This window comes from Chlorocebus sabaeus, chromosome 20 (assembly GCF_047675955.1).
Source record: "Chlorocebus sabaeus isolate Y175 chromosome 20, mChlSab1.0.hap1, whole genome shotgun sequence".
NCBI lineage: Eukaryota > Metazoa > Chordata > Mammalia > Primates > Cercopithecidae > Chlorocebus > Chlorocebus sabaeus.
In genome coordinates, this window is record NC_132923.1 from 66,733,633 (window position 1) to 66,750,846 (window position 17,214).

The 17,214-nt window shown below is 36.5% G+C and overlaps 1 protein-coding gene across 2 annotated transcripts in view; it reads left to right on the forward strand.

Annotated features, from left to right (window-relative positions):
- The window catches only part of LRRC40 (leucine rich repeat containing 40), a 63,369-nt gene that overhangs the window by 29,838 nt on the left and 16,317 nt on the right, over positions 1-17,214 (forward strand). For both annotated transcript variants that reach the window (XM_007978313.3, XM_007978314.3), the window contains exons 7-9: positions 1,628-1,800; positions 3,786-3,873; positions 3,985-4,030. In XM_007978313.3, coding sequence (XP_007976504.1) covers positions 1,628-1,800; positions 3,786-3,873; positions 3,985-4,030 — 307 coding nt within the window. The remainder of the gene's footprint in view (positions 1-1,627; positions 1,801-3,785; positions 3,874-3,984; positions 4,031-17,214) is intronic.

Below are 17,214 nucleotides of genomic sequence, written 5' to 3' on the forward strand. Positions count from 1 at the left end.
CACTAGTAGCACTTCATATTAGTCCCATGATGTTATTTGAAATTTATGGTTTTGCAGTAAACACTATGAGAAACACAAGAGAACTGCAAGAGATCATTTTTTACTGTGACACGCAATTTACTGGAGAGGTGAGCTGCTCGCCTGGAAATGATTAGCTTCATACAGGTTTTAAGTGGATGCTCACAACATAGGCTCACCACCGTACCAACAAGAAGTGGCAACAAAATTATTATAATAGTACAGTATGTACTACAGTTAATTTTATGTAGTTATGGTTTTTCTTTTTTTGAGGCAGAGTCTCTGATTTATTATGGTTTTTTTTTTTTTTTTTTTTTTTGAGGCAGAGTCTTGCTCTGTCATCCAGGCTGGTGTACAGTGGTGCAATCTCAGCTCACAGCAATCTCCGCCTGACGAGTTCAAGTGATTCTCCTGCCTCAGCCTCCCAAGTAGCTGGGATTACAGGTGCCCACCACCACGCCCGGCTAATTTCTGTATTTTTAGTAGAGACAGGGTTTCACCATGTTGACCAGGCTGGTCTCAAACTCCTGACCTCAGGTTATCAGCCTGCCTCGGCCTCCCGGAGTGCTGGGATTACAGGCGTGAGCCCACCGTGCCTGGCCTAGTTTTATGTAGTTATGACTGCATCTTCACATTTGTTTACATTTCTCTGTAAGTTGTATGTAAGTTTTGATACATTTTAACTTTTTATCATAGATTTGTATATGTTTTATGATAATCAATGATAAACTAGTATCTACATATATTAAATGCATTGATGACATAGTAACTTTTTTTTTTATTTTTAAAAGTGTTTTTAGGCTACACAGTTGGTTTGCAAGTTTTTTCAAATTGTCACAAATCTCCAAAATAAAATTTCAATATATTTTCTGAAAAAAATTTATATAAAAGTGGACCCTCACCGTTTAAACCCTTGTTCAAGGACCAGCTGCATAATATAAATAACTTTTTAAAAAGCTGATATAACTTTGTTTTGCAAGTAGTTTTTGGATTTATATTTTTATTATTTAAATGTAACTACTAAATTATTTCTCTACTTTGGGTTTTTTTTTTTTTTTGTGAGATGGATTCTTGCTCTGTCATCCAGGCTAGAGTGCAATGGCGTGATCTCTGCTCCCTGCAACCTCTGCCACCTGGGTTCAAGCAATTCTCCTGCCTTAGCCTCCTGAGTAGCTGAAACTACAGGCATGCGCCACCACACCTGGCTAATTTTTTGTATTTTTAGTAAAGATGGGGTTTCACCACGTTGGCCAGGCTGGTCTCAAACTCCTGAACTTGTGATCCGCCTGCCTCAGCCTCCCAAAGTGCTGGGATTACAGGCATGAGCTACTGTGCCCAGCCTACTTTGGTTTTATAAACTTGATGTTTCTGCCAGATTCAACCTTTGATTATTTTTAAAATGCCAAAAAAATTTTTCATTTGCCATTCTTCTTTAGCTGAAAGATAGCCTAAATGTAATTGAAAATGTAAACATCTTGATATTTATAAAGTTGCATTTTTTCTGTGTGTTTTTCAATCGCTTGAAATTAAGAGTACCTACAATTTTATTTTCATTATCTACTATAAAATTGCATACAGAGATACACATAACTCATCTTTGATTTTGTAGGAATTGCACGTAGGTGAAAACCAGATTGAAATGTTAGAGGCAGAACATCTTAAACATCTGAATTCAATTCTTGTGCTAGACCTGAGGGATAACAAGTTAAAATCTGTTCCAGATGAAATTACACTACTACAGTCCTTGGAAAGGCTTGACCTAAGCAACAATGATATTAGTAGGTAAGTTTAAATATGAAATGAATAGAAATTGTGTTTGTATTTGGTTATAATTCATAATTTGAAACATTTGTTTAAAAACCGTGAGGTTCCTTTTTTCTAAATTGAATTCACTAAATATTGATGGAGCAGTAATTATGAACAGATAAAGATTAATTAGGTTTTGTCTTTAACAGCAAGCTAGATATGATAATAGAAGCAGACATATTTATGACTTACTCTAACTAGATTATCATTAGTGTTAGTATTATTACTCTTACTAGAGTATAATTTAGTTCTAGTTACCCCCTAGATCTAAATTCTAAGAACGCTGGAATATATTTACTTTAAAAGCATTGCCATAGCACTGTTTCCCAAATATGGATATGTATTAGAATCATTTGAGAAACATTGAGAAAAAAAAAATACAGTTTCTGGGACACTAATGAATCAGAATCTCTGATGATGGGACCCTAGAATTTTTGTTCTTTGTTTTCTTTAAAACAGTTCCTAGAATTTGATGCTTCTGGTCTTCCAACCAGCAATGAACTGGGAACCATGTATAACAACCCTTTCTTTGTTTTATTCCTTTACCCTAGAATGCTTTTTTTTTTTTTTTTTTTTTGCCTAATAGTATTTCATTTTTCATTTTAAGTCCAAATCTGATTTTTGCTACTCCCTTCTCCCCCTTAAAGCCTCACCAGTGTCTATATCTCTACTCTCATGGCAACTTGACTTGTTTAGCATTTATCGTTTTATATCATTCTCATTTGTTAATATGTAACTTACATACAATAAAATTTACCAATCAAGCATACAACTTGATGATTTTTGGCAAAGGTATATATCTGTATAACCATAATCACAGCCATGTAGAACATTTCTATCTCCCTAAAAAGTTTCCTCATACCTTTTGCAGTCAATTCCTTTTCCATACCCCAACCCCTGGCAACCACTGATGTGCTATGTTACTATAGTTTTGTCCTTTTTAGAATGTCACATAAATGGAATTACATAGAATGTAGTTTTTGTGTCTGACTTCTTTCATGTAACATAAAGTTTTTTGTGATTCATTCATGTGGTTGTATGTGTCAGTAGTTTTATTTTTATTGGTGAATGTTACTCTGTTGTACAGAGATAGATATACCACAGTTCATGTGTCTTTTCAGTAGTTAGTTGATGGACATTTGAGTTATTTTTGATTTTTTGCTATTGTAAACATCTGTGTGCAAGTTTCTGGTGGACATTATTTTCATTTCTCTTGAGTAAACGTGTAGCAGTGTGTTTGCTTAGTTGTATGGTGACCATATGTTTAAAGACTCCACTTTTGAAAGTGACTGTACTATTTTATATTCCCACTAGCATTGTAAGATAATACTTATTATATTTTAGTTACCTGTATGTGTTCTTTTCCTGTGTTCAACTGAGGACTTGAGAACAAGAATCTTGCTATCACTATACCTGTGCCCTATATTTTGTAGATGCTTAATAGATTTTATTGATAGTGAATTTTTGTGTATAAATGGTTTTTTAAATGTGCCAGAGATGAAGATGACTTTCCTTATTGAATGGAAACATGAATTGGACATTCAAAAAAATGTCTTTTTCTTTCTATTTGTCATCTTTTTTCAGTTAGAATTTTGTTTCCTTGCTCTAAGTCCAAAATCAGAACATTTAGTATCAGTGAGGATGTCTATCTTGAATCACTAATTCATTCAAATTTATGTTTAACATTTACTTTTTTAGCAAGTGTTATAATTTAACAAATGTTTTATAGCTCACATTCTTTTTAAATTAATCCCAATATGACAATTTTGAAAACAAATCTGATTTTTCTTTTATATGTTTAGCATTTATCTTGAAGGGAAATGTTTTAGGTCTGCATTACTTGGCCTTTCTTTGAGACTATTCTGTGATACGTTGTTTGCCGTATGTTGTTTTATAGTTAACTATAGTTGGAGTATACTTATATTTGATGCTTTCCCTGAAATCAATTTAATCTTTTATAGTCTTCCCTATTCATTGGGGAACCTTCATTTGAAATTTTTGGCATTAGAAGGAAATCCTTTGAGAACAATTCGAAGAGAAATTATAAATGTAAGTATATTTGGAATTCAACTCTTTGTTAAATTGAAATTCAGACATATATGTTGATCTATAAAACTGCAAGGCATGTCTTGGTGAATGTCTTTGTCTCCACCCTTTTAGAAAGGAACACAAGAAGTCCTAAAATATCTACGAAGCAAGATCAAAGGTACTTTAAAATGTTCTCTTATATTTTGAAGGGTTCATAAAAAGTAAAGAATTAATAGTACATAAATTTAAATGTCTTTTGGGTATACATATTTGGAAGTAGTAGATCCTGGCAGGTGTGGCTAATTCTAAATCCATATAGTCTGTAAGTATGCTGAGGTTATAAAAATATCTTTAAACTTACAATAATAATGTTCTTTCTATAATCTCTTTGAATTGTGTTAAGTGTGCCAATTAGAAAATTTAACAAGAAAGATTCAGTAAGCACTTAGTACTTCAGCTTTGAAAAAGGAGTAAAACTTGACTTTCAGGATATATGAGTTCTATTGACTAGAAAGTATATTGACAAGTATTTCATTATCTGTTTTTCTTGCCCAGCTTTGCTAAACTCTGACAAAAATTAAGACAAAACACACTTTTCAGGATATGTTAATTTAGCAAGAATATGTACCAAAAGTGAAAATAATACAATAAACTTAATTTTTAGTAATTTACTAAACATATTATATACCCAGTTTTTATTTACGTCTATCATTATAGAATAAACTAAAACATTTTGGAAAAAAAAATAGTTGTACGAGTGCTTTGCTAAGTAACAAACCACTCCAAACCATAATGGCTAAATGTGGTAGCTGTTAATTTAGTTCACAACTTTGTTGGTTATGCATAGCTTAGCTTAGCACTATGTTGCCAGTCAACATATATTAAATGAGTAAGATAATTGCATAGTTTAGCTATTTTTTCTGCTTTATCCTTCAAGTAAATTATTAAAATAATTTTCTAAGACTCTTATTTTCTATCAAGGAAAGTGTTTCCTTCTCCAAATATGCTTTCTCGTCCAGAACAAATTGATTATTCTGTCATGAATCAGTTAGAGGTCATGTCATGTCAGACTGATCAAAATTACATGAACAGAAAGCCAAGATGAACTTAGTGTAAGTTACAGTTATGTACAAACATTTCTGTTAGACAGTTTCTATCCAAAGATGGGACAGTGAATCCATTCATATAACTTTATTCTTTCCAGAAACCCTACAAAAAGAAAATTGGTAACAGAAATATTTTAAAGGTATACTTCCATAAAGATAGGGAGAATGGGGGAAAAATAAAATAATAAACATGTGGACATTGGAAAGTGAGTTGTTTAGTTGGTTTGGGCTACTATAATAAAATATCTTATACTGTAATTTATAAATAACAAATTTATTGCTCATGGTTCTAGAGAACTGTGATCAAAGCACCAGCAGATTTGGTGTCTGGTAAGGACCTGTTTCTCATAGATGGCATCTTCTTCATGCTTTCACATTGCAAAAGGAGGCTAAAAAGCTCTGTAAGACTTCTTTTATAAGGACACTATTCCCATTCATGAGGGCTCTGCCCTCAATATCTAGTTACTTTACAAAGGCCCTACTTCTTAATACTGTTACCTTGGTGGTTAGATTTCAACATAGGAATTTTGGGGTAACACATACATTTAAGCCATAGCATAACAGAACAGATGGTGACTGAGTTAGTAGATCAGAAAGACCTTTTGGCTATTACAGATAATGCTGTAATAAACATTTATGTACAGGTTTCAGTGTGAATGTATGTTTTCATTCCTCTTGGGTATATATACCTAGGAGTAACATATTTGTCGGTCATATGATAACTCTATGTTTAATCATTTGAGGAACTGCTAAACTGTTTTCCAAAGCAACTGCACCAATTGACATTCTTACCAGTAGTATTTGAGGGTTCTGATTCCACCACATCCTCATCAACATTTGTTATCTAATTCTGATTCTAGCCATCTTGTTGGGTCTGAAATGGCATCTCATTGTGGCTTTGATTTGCATTTTTTCTGATGAGTAATAATGTAGAGCATCTTTTCCTGTGCTTTATTAGCCATTTGTGCATCTTTAGAGAAACGGCTATTCAGATTCTTTCTGTTTTTTAATTTTTTTTTTTTAAATCATTGAGCTGTAAGAGTTCTTTACATATTTTAGATACAAATCCCTTGTTAAATAAATGATTTGCAAATATTTTATAGTTCTCTGTGGGTTATCTTTTCATTTTCTTGATGTTGTTCTTTGAAGTATAAAAGTTTTAATTTTGAGCAAGTCCAATTTTTCGTTTTTTCCTTTTTTTGTTCTTTTTTTTTTTATATCTAAGAAAACTTTACAAAATCCTAGGTTATAAAGATTTGGCCTATACTTCTAAACATTTTATACTGCCATTGTTTTACAATTTAGGTCTTTGATCAATTTTGAATAACCTTTATATGCAGTGTGAGGTAAGAGTCCAATTTCATTGTTTTGTATGTGGCTATTTAGTTTCTCAGCACCATTTGTTGAAAAGAATATTCTGGCTGGGCGCAGTGGCTCACACCTGTAATCCCAGCACTTTGGGAGGCCAAGACGGGCGGATCACGAGATCAGGAGATCAAGACCATCCTGGCTAACACGGTGAAACCCTGTCTCTACTAAAAATACAAAAAAAAAAAAAAAAATTAGCCGGGCGTGGTGGTGGCCGCCTGTAGTCCCAGCTGCTTGGGAGGCTGAGGCAGGAGAATGGCATGAACCCAGGAGGCGGAGCTTGCAGTGAGCCGAGATTGTGCCACTGAACTCCAGCCTGGGCGACAGAGTGAGACTCTGTCTCAAAAAAAAAAAAAAAGGAAAGAGTATTCTTTCTACTTTGAATGGTCTTGGCATTCTTGTAAAAAATCAGCTGACTATAAATGTATTGGTTTATTTCTCCACCATCAGTTTTATTCTATTGATCTATATGTCTGACCTGTGCCAGTTCCAAACTGTCTTGATTACCATTGCTTTGTAGTAAGTTTTGAAATCAAATTAGGAAGATTGAGCGTTCCTACTTTAGGAGGGCTCCTCTTCTTTCTCAGGATTGCTTTGGCGATTATGGATTTCTTGCAATTCCATATGAATTTTAGAATTAACTTGTTAATTTCTACAAAGATATAGATTATGCATTTCTGTAGATCAGTTTGGGGAATATTATTATAACAATATTAAGTCTTCCATTCATGAGCATGGAATGTTTTTCCATTTTAGATCTTTAATTTCTTTACAGAATGTTTTATAGTTTGCAGAATATAAGTTTTATACTTCTCTTAAGTTTATTTCTAAGCATTTTATTCCTTTTGATGCTATTAGGCGTATAATTGTTTTCTTAATTCCATTTTTGTGCTGTTATTTGCAACTGTATAGGAATACAATGATTTTTGAATGCTGATCTTGTACCCTGCAACCTTGATGAAACTATTAGTTCCAATAATTTTTTGGTGTATTCCTTTGGATGTTCTATATACAAGGCATGTTATTTGCAAATAGAGATAGTATTTCGTCTTCCTTTCCATTCCGGATGCCTTTTATTCCTTTTCTTGCCTAATTCCCTTGGCTAGACCTACCTCCAGGACAGTACTGAATAGAAGGACTGAGACTGGACATCTTTGGGGAAAGCTTCTAGTTTTTCATCATTAAGTAACATTAGGTTAGCTGTGGGTTTTTTGTAGATTCCCTTTATTATGTTAAGGAAGTTCCCTTCTGTTTCTAGTTTTTGAGTGTGTTTATCCTAAACGAGTTGTTTTTTGTCAAATTTTTTTTCTGCATCTGTTGAGATCGTTGTGTGATTTAAAAAATTCTGTTAATATGCTGTGTTACATTAATTGATTTTCAGATGGTAAATCAACTCACATCCATGGTTAAATCCCACTTTGTAATGGTGTGTAATACTTTGTAAATGTTGCTAGACTTGTTTTTTAGTGTTTCATTGAGAATTTGAGAGTTTTTGATCTGTTTGTTTTCTTGTGATTTTTTTTTTTTTTTTTTTTTTTTCTGGTTTGGGTGATAGCCTAATAATGGCGTCATAAAATGAGTTGGGAAATGTTCCCTCCTCTTTTGTTTTTTGGGTGAATTTATGAAGAGTTGATATTAATTTTTTGAATGTTTGGTAGAATTCAGCAGTGAAGCCATTTAGGTATGGGCTTTTCTTTGTGGTTAGGTTTTTTTATTACTCTTCACATGTTATAGATATACTCAGATTGTCTGTTTCTTCTTGAGTCAGTTTCGGTAGTTTGCATCTTTCTAGGAATGTGTCCATTTTATCTGAGTTATTTAATTGTTGGCATATAGTTGCCATAGTTTATCCTTTCCATTTTTGTAAGGTTAGTAATAATGTCCTCTCTTTCATTTCTGATTCTAGTAATGTGAGTCTTCTCTCTTTTTTTCTAGGCCACACTAGCTGAAGATTAGTCAATTTTGTTGACCTTCCAAAGAATGAGCTTTTAGTTTCATTGATCTTCTCTATTGTTTTCCTGTTCTCTGTTTCATTAATTAACACTGTAATTATTTGTTTCCTTCTAATTGGTTTAGATTTCTATTGCAGGTGCGACTGACTGGCGCCAGCGTTGTGGGTGGTTAAAGAATTTACCAAGACAGTTGTGGTAAAGAAAGGCAGATTTATTAGAGAAAGTACGAAGATACGTTGCAAGGGTGCAACAAGTAGCCCATTAGCAAAGGGGCTATGTGCCAAGAGGCAGGTGCTGGAGGGGAGTTTTATAGGTTCATGCTTGGAGAGGGCTATGCAGAACGAGGTCATGCTGCTGGGGCTGTGTACAGAGGGAGGTATTTGGGAACAGGATGTTGTGCCAGCAAGTTGTGATTAGAGTTGTCTATGATTAGCTGTCTCTTGGAAAAATTGTTCTCCCCCCACTCCACCCCTTTTAATTGTTGCTTACTTATCTTATCAGGACTCCAGAGTTTAGTTTGTTCTTTTTTTCTAGTATCTTAAGCTGGAAAGTTAGGTTTTTGATTTTGGGATCTTGTTTCTTGACATAGGCATTTACAGCTATAAATTTCCCTCTAAGCATGGCTTTATCTACAGCTCATATGTAGCTTGGTATGTCGTGTCATTTTCATTTACCTCGAAGTATTTTATGATGTCTCTTTTGATATCTTCTTTGACCCCATTGGTTGTTTAAGGATATGTTGTTAAATTTCCATTATAATGTGTCCCTGACATAAAAAAATGTTTTAAGTCTGTTTTGTCTGATATTATCATAGACACTCAGCTTTTCTGTAGTTGTCTTATTCCTTGGTTTCCTCCTGTGAGCTAGTTTGTGTACAGCCTGCTTGTGTACAATCTAGGCTGTATCTTCAGTAGATCCAGAAATTTCATCCCAACTGCCTTTTACCACAACCTTCATTGTTTTTGAGAGCTTTCATGCTTTGTTGTGAGTGAAATCAGTTCCCTTGGGAAGAGATTAGGAGCCGTTTTTATGACCTGTTTCTTCCCCAGGCAAAATCTTTGAGCCTGGGCTGTGAAGCTGGGAATATGGAAGATGGCAAGTTTCTCTAAGAATATCTCTCTCCTCTAGGAGCTGAACACTCAGTAGAAGGAGTCAGCAATAGACAGGTTCTCTTGGTTTGCCTCTCCTTTCTTTCAACCACCAACTTATGAGCCAGGGGAAGAGCAGTCAGAGCCCCAGTATTCTCATCATGCCAAGCTCAAGGTAGAGCCTCCTTTCTGTGCATGGGACTGGAGTAGAAGAAGGGAGTCCTCACCCTACTCATCAGGGATTTAGCATTAGCAACAGGCAGCTGGTGGCAGGATGAGAAATGCTGACATTCCTCTCAGGAAGAAAGCCCTCTGGCTGGGAGATAGGGTTTGGGACTGGAGGGTTGGGGGAGAGGGAACCCTGTGTTCTTAGTTATAGCCTTCTGGAGTGGAGTTTCTGCCTCTCTGACCTAGAGAAGGGGAGAGAGGAAGCAGTCTAGGTTCAAATACCACAGACTCACCTCTTAACAAATTTTCGCAGATTTTCTTGAACAGCTATTTCTTCATTTGCTGTTTGCTAATCGAATCATTTCCAAGGCTAGACATGGTGGCTCACGCCTGTAGTCCCAGCACTTTGGGAGGCCAAGGCAGGTGGATCACTTGAGGTCAGGAGTTCGAGACCAGCCTGGCCTACATAGTGAAACCCCATCTCTACTAAAAATACAAAAATTAGCCAGGAGTGGTGGCACACACCTGTAGTCCCAGCTACTCAGGAGGCTGAGACAGGAGAATCACTTGAACCTGTGAGGTGGAGGCTATAGTAAGCTGAGACTGTACCACTGCACTCCAGCCTGTGCAACTCAGAGCAATACTCTGTCTCAAAATAAATAAATAAAAATAGATTCATTTCCAGAGGCTTTAAATTATGCTTATTTTTTGTTTTTGTTTTTGTTTTCAGACAGAGTCTCATTCTGTCGCCCAGGCTGGAGTGCAGTGGTGCAATCTCGCCTCACTGCATCCTCCACCTCCCAGGTTCAAATAATTCTTCTGCCTCAGCCTCCTGAGTAGCTGGGACTACAGGCACTTGCCACCACGCCCGGCTAATTTTTTTGTATTTTTAGTAGAGATGGGTTTTTGCCATGTTGGCCAGGCTGATCTTGAACTCCTGACCTCAGATGATTTGCCTGCCTCAGCTTCCCAAAGTGCTGGGATCATAGGTGTGAGCCACCATGCTCAGCATCCCCTTCCGCCAACTTTTTTTTAAAAAATTATTTTTTTACAGTTTTTAACCAGCTTTTCTGCAGAGCAAATTAACAGAGCTCCTCTTGCTGTCGTGATGGAAGTTGATCTTTGGGAAGTATATTTTCTGTGTGAAGTCTATGCAAAAGGAGAACAAAAACTGGGTAAAACTAGCAGTCTGCCATAATAAGCAATAATTGAAAGCCCATTGGCCATATGTCGGTAGAATCTTTTACTGGGAACTTCTCCATATATATATCTTTGCCTTCTTCTCAGTTTTTCATAGCTCTTTTGTCTTTCAACCCTTTATGTTGTCTCTTTCCCTGTTTCTTTCTCTTTTTTTTTTCCCCCTTTTTTCTCCTTTCTTTTGGGGATGGGGAAATTTTTTTAGAACAGGATTGTAAACCAAGGGAAAATCAAGCCAAAAACAAATACATGTAAGCAATGGCCCTATTGTTTAAGAAGTTCAGAAGTAGAAAATATCCAGCTCAGCTACTTAAAAAAATAATACAAAGAGGAATATCCCAATATAAATATTCAAAGCCTGAGAGAGTAATTTACTTAAAAAGCATTTTTTTAATTCTTAATTTTTTTTTAAATTTAGAAGTGAGATCTTGCTCTGTTTCTTGGGCTGAAGTACAGTCGCACGATACTAGTTCTCTGCAGCCTCGAACTTCTGGGCTCAAGCAATCCTTGTGCCTCAGCCTTCCAAGTAGCTAGTACTACAGGTATGCACCACTATAGCGGGCTATTTTTACTTTTTTGTAGAGACAGAGTCTTGCTATTTGCTCATTCTGGTATTAAACTCCGAGACTCAAGTGATCCTTCTGTCTAACCTCCCAAAATGTTGGGATTTACAGGCGTGAGCCACCATGCCCAGGCCATATTTATTTATTATTTATTTGTTGCTCTGCTTCTTGCCAATAATTGGTCATGTTATTAACATCTTACCATTCTTCCTTCTCTCCCTGGTTGTTCAATCACATTTAAATAATCCCTTGGTATTTCCAGACATTTGTAGTTTCTGGGGTTTACTTATCTCTTCCATTTTTCTTGGTATTTGTACAGGTATACATACTTAGAAAATACATACTTAGAAAATTCCTTTGGACTTCAAAATAGGTTGAATTATTCAAAGCATATATTGGCAAGACTCTTAAAATTGTGATAATCGTATGGAGAACAATTATGTGTGTGCATAATCTAAGAGGAATTTCAAATAGAATTGAAACATTTATTTTGAATTAATACTTAACTTTCCACATACATACAAGGGCCCAAGACTTTTTCCTTATCAAAGCATAACTTTATTATTTATAAGTAATAAGTATTTTCTCCGTGAAAAGATGCTCGGTGAAAGAGCAATCTACATACGTATCTAGAGGCATGTAAGAATCACCTGTGGAGCTTTTAAAAAAATATATGCCCAGGCCCAGACTTTAGCCCAACTAAATCTGAATTTTGAGGTAATGGGACCTAAGTATTTAAACAATAGTTAGAGTGGAATTGCATTTAATTATCTCTAAATTTTCTGGAGCTCTTTGAGGAAAAAGTTGGGACACTTCATTGCTTCATATATATTTTTTTTCCTTCAGCTTTTCTTCTCTGCTTTTTAACTACTCTTTTCTCAGTTTTAGAGGTAGAAATTGATTGGTAAAAATTGAGAACAGTGCCGATCATTTGATTCAAAGGATGCTGGTAAAATGAGATAAAAACTTTGTGCTGAAGTGAGTAGAAACTACTAACTTTAAAGAAACTGAACAATCCAGAAGCATGAAGTTAGGTACCAGTTTAAAATAAACTTAAAATTTCATTAAAAGGCACTTATCTGTGATGCTTCAAATGTAGAAACGTAGTCCACAGATTCCTCAGACTCCACTGTGTCAAAGAAAAATCTTCTCTTTTACAGCTTATTAAGTTTTGGTTGTGATTAATTTATATTCTTCCCAGTGTCTAACAGAAGTGCAGTAATTCATGCAGGATTTAGAAAAACTTTCTGCAATGTACTCTTATTTATCTTTTGCTAGGAAGAGTAAATATACAAATCCCAGATAGCTTACAAATATAACTCTGAAATTGTTATTTTTGAAAAATTAATCTTTTTTAGAGTACTAAAACCATTCTCCAGATGATCATTATTCTGATTTTTACATTTTAATTGGTATGTTGTTATGTTGAGCCTACACATCTCTATCTGTAAAATGCAGATAATACCTTTTTGAAAGGTATGTTTTGAGGATCACAATATCATGAGGTAGCATTGTGTGAAATTACCCTACAATGTCCTTGATTCATCTAAATAGTATTAAACCTTCTTATTTGGTTATCACAGACTTTCAAATAATCCTGATAGCTATTTACTTGTTCTAGGCTAAGTAAATATCAATGGACTATAATTTAAATTTTGTTTTTATGGTTTATAAAATATCTTCTTAAGGTCTAGGTTTGGGGTTTGCAAAGTAGCAATCTGACAAGCAAATCTTACACTCATTACAGTTTGTGATAAGCTCAAAGGATCAATTTTAGATTTTAAAAAACCCTTGTAAGAAGAGCATCTCAAGTTGGAGGTGTTAAGTGAGTGCAGATTCTAAAGCCTCCCCAGTTTATTGGCGAGAGATATGTTCCAGTGGTGATGATACTATGCCTAACAAGGGTGAGGTCCTGCCAGATTGGTAAAGTTCCCCAGTGGGTGCTGCTGTGGTTTCAGTGATGGTTCCCCGTCTACAGTTTTGTTGAGACTTAATCTCCAGTGCAACAGTACTGAGAATTGTGGTCTTTGGGAGGAGATTGAGTCTTAAGGGCTCTCCTCTCATGATTAGGATTGGCACTCTTTTTTTTTTTTTTCCTTTTGATACGGAGTTTCACTCCTGTTGCCCAGGCTAGAGTGCAATGGTGCGATCTTGGCTCACTGCAACCTCTGCCTCCTGGGTTCAAGTGATTCTCTTACCTCAGCCTCCTGAGTAGCTGGGATTATAGGCATGTGCCACCGTGCCCGACTAATTTTGTACTTTTAGTAGAGATGGGGTTTCTCCATGTTGGTCAGGCTGGTTTCAAACTCCCGACCTCAGGTGATCTGCCTGCCTCGTCCTTCCAAAGTGCTGGGATTACATGCGTGAGCCACCGCGCCTGACCAGATTGGCACTCTTATAAAAAAAAAAGGGTTTGAGGTTGAAGGCAGCGTTCTCTTGCACTTCTTCCTTATGCCATATGAAGACACAGCAAGAAAGCCCCCAGCAGACACCAAATGCTGGGCCTTGATCTTAGACTTCTCAGCCTTCACAATTGTGAGAAATAAATGTCTATTATTTATAAATTACCCAGTTTGTGGTATTTTGTTATAGTAGCACAAACAGACTAAGACAGGTGCCAACCCCAATTACACCATCATGGCATTAAGCTTAATTACTTTATTTGATTGCAAACATTGCCTTTATTCAAGCTCTATCACCTGATTCTGATATCTGTGTTCTGAGTTTAATTTCTTGCTGTGTCACCAGAATCATCTTGCTATGCTACCTTTGATAGACATAATAATGACCCTTCAATGATGGCCACACCCTAATCCCTGATACCTGTGAATGGGTTACCTTACATGGCAAAGGGCAATTAAGATTGCTAATTGATTGACTTTAAAATAAGCGTATTATTATGAATTGTGTTGGCCCAATATAATCACAAGGATTCTTAAAAGTAGAAGAGAGAAGCAGAAGAGGAGGTCAGCGTAATAGAATATGAGAAGAACCACTGTTGCTGGCTTAAGATGGAGGAAGAAGGCCTTAAAGCAAGGAATATGAGGTGGCTACTAGAAGTTGGAAAGGGCAAGGAAACAGATTCTTTTTTAGAAGAAGAAATACAGGCTGGGGGCGGTGGCTCACGACTGTAATCCCAGCACTTTGGGAGGCTGAGGTGGGTGGATCAGAAGGTCAGGAGATCGAGACTATACTGGCCAAGATGGTGAAACCCCGTATCTACTAAAAATACAACAATTAGCTGGTCATGGTAAAGTTCCGTGGTGGTGTGTGCCTATAATCCCAGCTACTCAGGGGACTGAGGCAGGAGAATCAATTGAACCAGGCCTGGCTAACATATTTAGTAGTTTTCCTAAGCTTCGTTCTTCCAATCCCCAGCCTTGTTGGGGTTGAGGTTGCAGTGAGCCAAGATGGTGCCACTGCACTCTAGCCTGACAACAGAGCTAGACTCCGTCTCAAAAAAAAAAAAAAAAAAGAAAAAGAAAAGGAAAAAGGAATGCAGACCTGCCAAACCCCTGATTTTAGCCCAATGAGACCCATTGCAGACTTCTGAACTACAAAACTGTAATATAAGTTTGTGTTTTTTAAGCTACTAAGTTTGTGGTAATTTGTTAAAGCAACCATAGAAAACTGAAAACTGCTCATAAATTGGGCGTAAAATAATTTATGCTGGTAAATTATATATTAATGAATTGGAATCATATTTTTAGTTTCTTTGCAATCTTGTACTAAGGAACAGTCTTTGGGCAATTATTGTGTCTGTTATCAGGCTTAGGATGGACTCTGCACAAAAGGCCTGGCCATAGTTTATTACACACAGTGTCTTACTCATTTTTATATCCCCATCACTTAGTACGATGACTGCCACAGAGTAGAAGCATAGTAACAGTTTGGCGGGTAAATGAATACATTTGTAGTGATTAGATCTAGACCCAGGGATTGCTACTGGTTATGTATTACCAATTTATGTTCATCATCTTTCATGTGATAAAAGTGGAGTGCTTGACTAAAGAAATAGGTTTGGATATTTAATGTCCATTGGCCTCACCTGGAGGGCTTGGTGAACCAGATTGCTGGGCTTCACTCTCAGAATTTATGATTCATAGGTTTGGGTTGAGCCTGGAAATTTGCATTTCTAAAAAGTTCCTGGGTTAGGGTGATGTTGCTATTCTGGGGACCACACTTTGGGGCATTTTACGCCTCTGTCCCTCTCAGATTTAGGGGACAAACTAGCTCTGCATGTTCTCCAAGAACTATCTGCTTTTCTTTTTGTAGCCACCCAGTGCATCCTTGGGGGTTATACTCTACAGGCCTGGCTAACTAACTATTTAGTAGTTTTCCTAAGCTTCGTTCTTTCAATCCCCAGCCTTGTTGCCTCAGAAAATGATGGTTCACTTAGTTCCTCTCATTGTAAGAGTAACACAGGATAATAAAATCAAACATTAAAAAAATCTAAAAAATGAAATGGAGAAGTTTAAAAGATGACAAATTCTTTTCCATTCTTCTATTATTGATAAGAACTTGTAATTTCTCACTCCATTCTGAGGTGGTTACTCTCTTGAGAATTACCCTCAACACATACTGCTCCCATAAAAATACTTTCAACGTACATATATTACTGTACTTACCATACTATTTTGTAATTTTTGTTTATCTTGTCCACTAGATCGAGTTCATCTTCTATCTTTGTCTCTTACTTACAGTAGTACCTACCAGTTTATGTGTGATGGATAATGTAGAATGAAGGAACACATGAATAACCAAATGAACTCTAGTTTTGTACTTTTATTTCTAAGAGACAGGCTCATCAACTTTTCCAACCCCTTTTAAACCTGGACAAGCAGAGTGATCAGTGCCTATTTGCTTCAAAGGGATAAATTGAAGTTCTGAAGACTTCGTTCTAGGTGACACTCGTTCAGCTAAATCACCCATCATGCCCTCCAAACTCACCAAATGAATACATTTGAAAATTTCTTTTTTTTTTTTTTTTTTTTTTTTGAGAGGGAGTCTTGCTCTGTCCCCCAGGCTGGAGTGCAGTGGTGCAATCTCAGCTCACTGCAAGCTCCGCCTCCCAGGTTCACGCCATTCTCCTGCCTCAGCCTCCCGAGTAGCTGGGACTACAGGCGCCCGCCACCACGCCCAGCTAAGTTTTTGTATTTTTAGTAGAGACGGGGTTTCACTGTGTTTAGCCAGGATGGTCTCGATCTCCTGACCTCGTGATCTGCCCGCCTCGGCCTCCCAAAGTGCTGGGATTACAGGCATGAGCCACCACGCCCGGCCAAAAATTTCTTAAAACGATATCTCCGTGGTGGGGCGCGGTGGCTCACGCCTGTGGCGGGCCTGGTAGTCCCAGCTACTCAGGAGGCTGAGGCAGGAGAATGGCGTGAACCTGGGAGGCGGAGCTTGCAGTGAGCTGAGATCGCGCCACTGCACTCCAGCCTGGGCAACAGAGTGAGACTCCGTCTCAAAAAAAAAAAAAAAAAGAAAAAGAAAAAAGAAATCTCCGTTTTTGCTTATGTGATTGACCTCTTATTTGGCTATGTTCTTGTCAGTCACTTGTACAATTACAACTTTTTTTTTTCTCTCTCTCTGGAAACTTACAGGATCTTCTGTTCATTGCCATTGTTTGAAATTTTCTGGTAATTAACTTTGGTGTAGTTCTTATGTATGGTGTTTGGCACTTATGTGGCCCTTTCAATTTGAAATGTTGATGTTTTTAAAAATTATGTAGTTTTTTTTTTTTTTTTTAATGAAAAAGACAGTAAATGCACATGGTAAAAAAAAACAGTCAACCAATATGCAAAGATATATAATGAAAGGAAATCTCTCTTACAACAGTCCTCTCCTCAGAGACAATAGACTCTCTCCTTATATTCTCCTTGATGCTAATTATTAAAAGGAGCTCTTTGGAAGTTGTTGA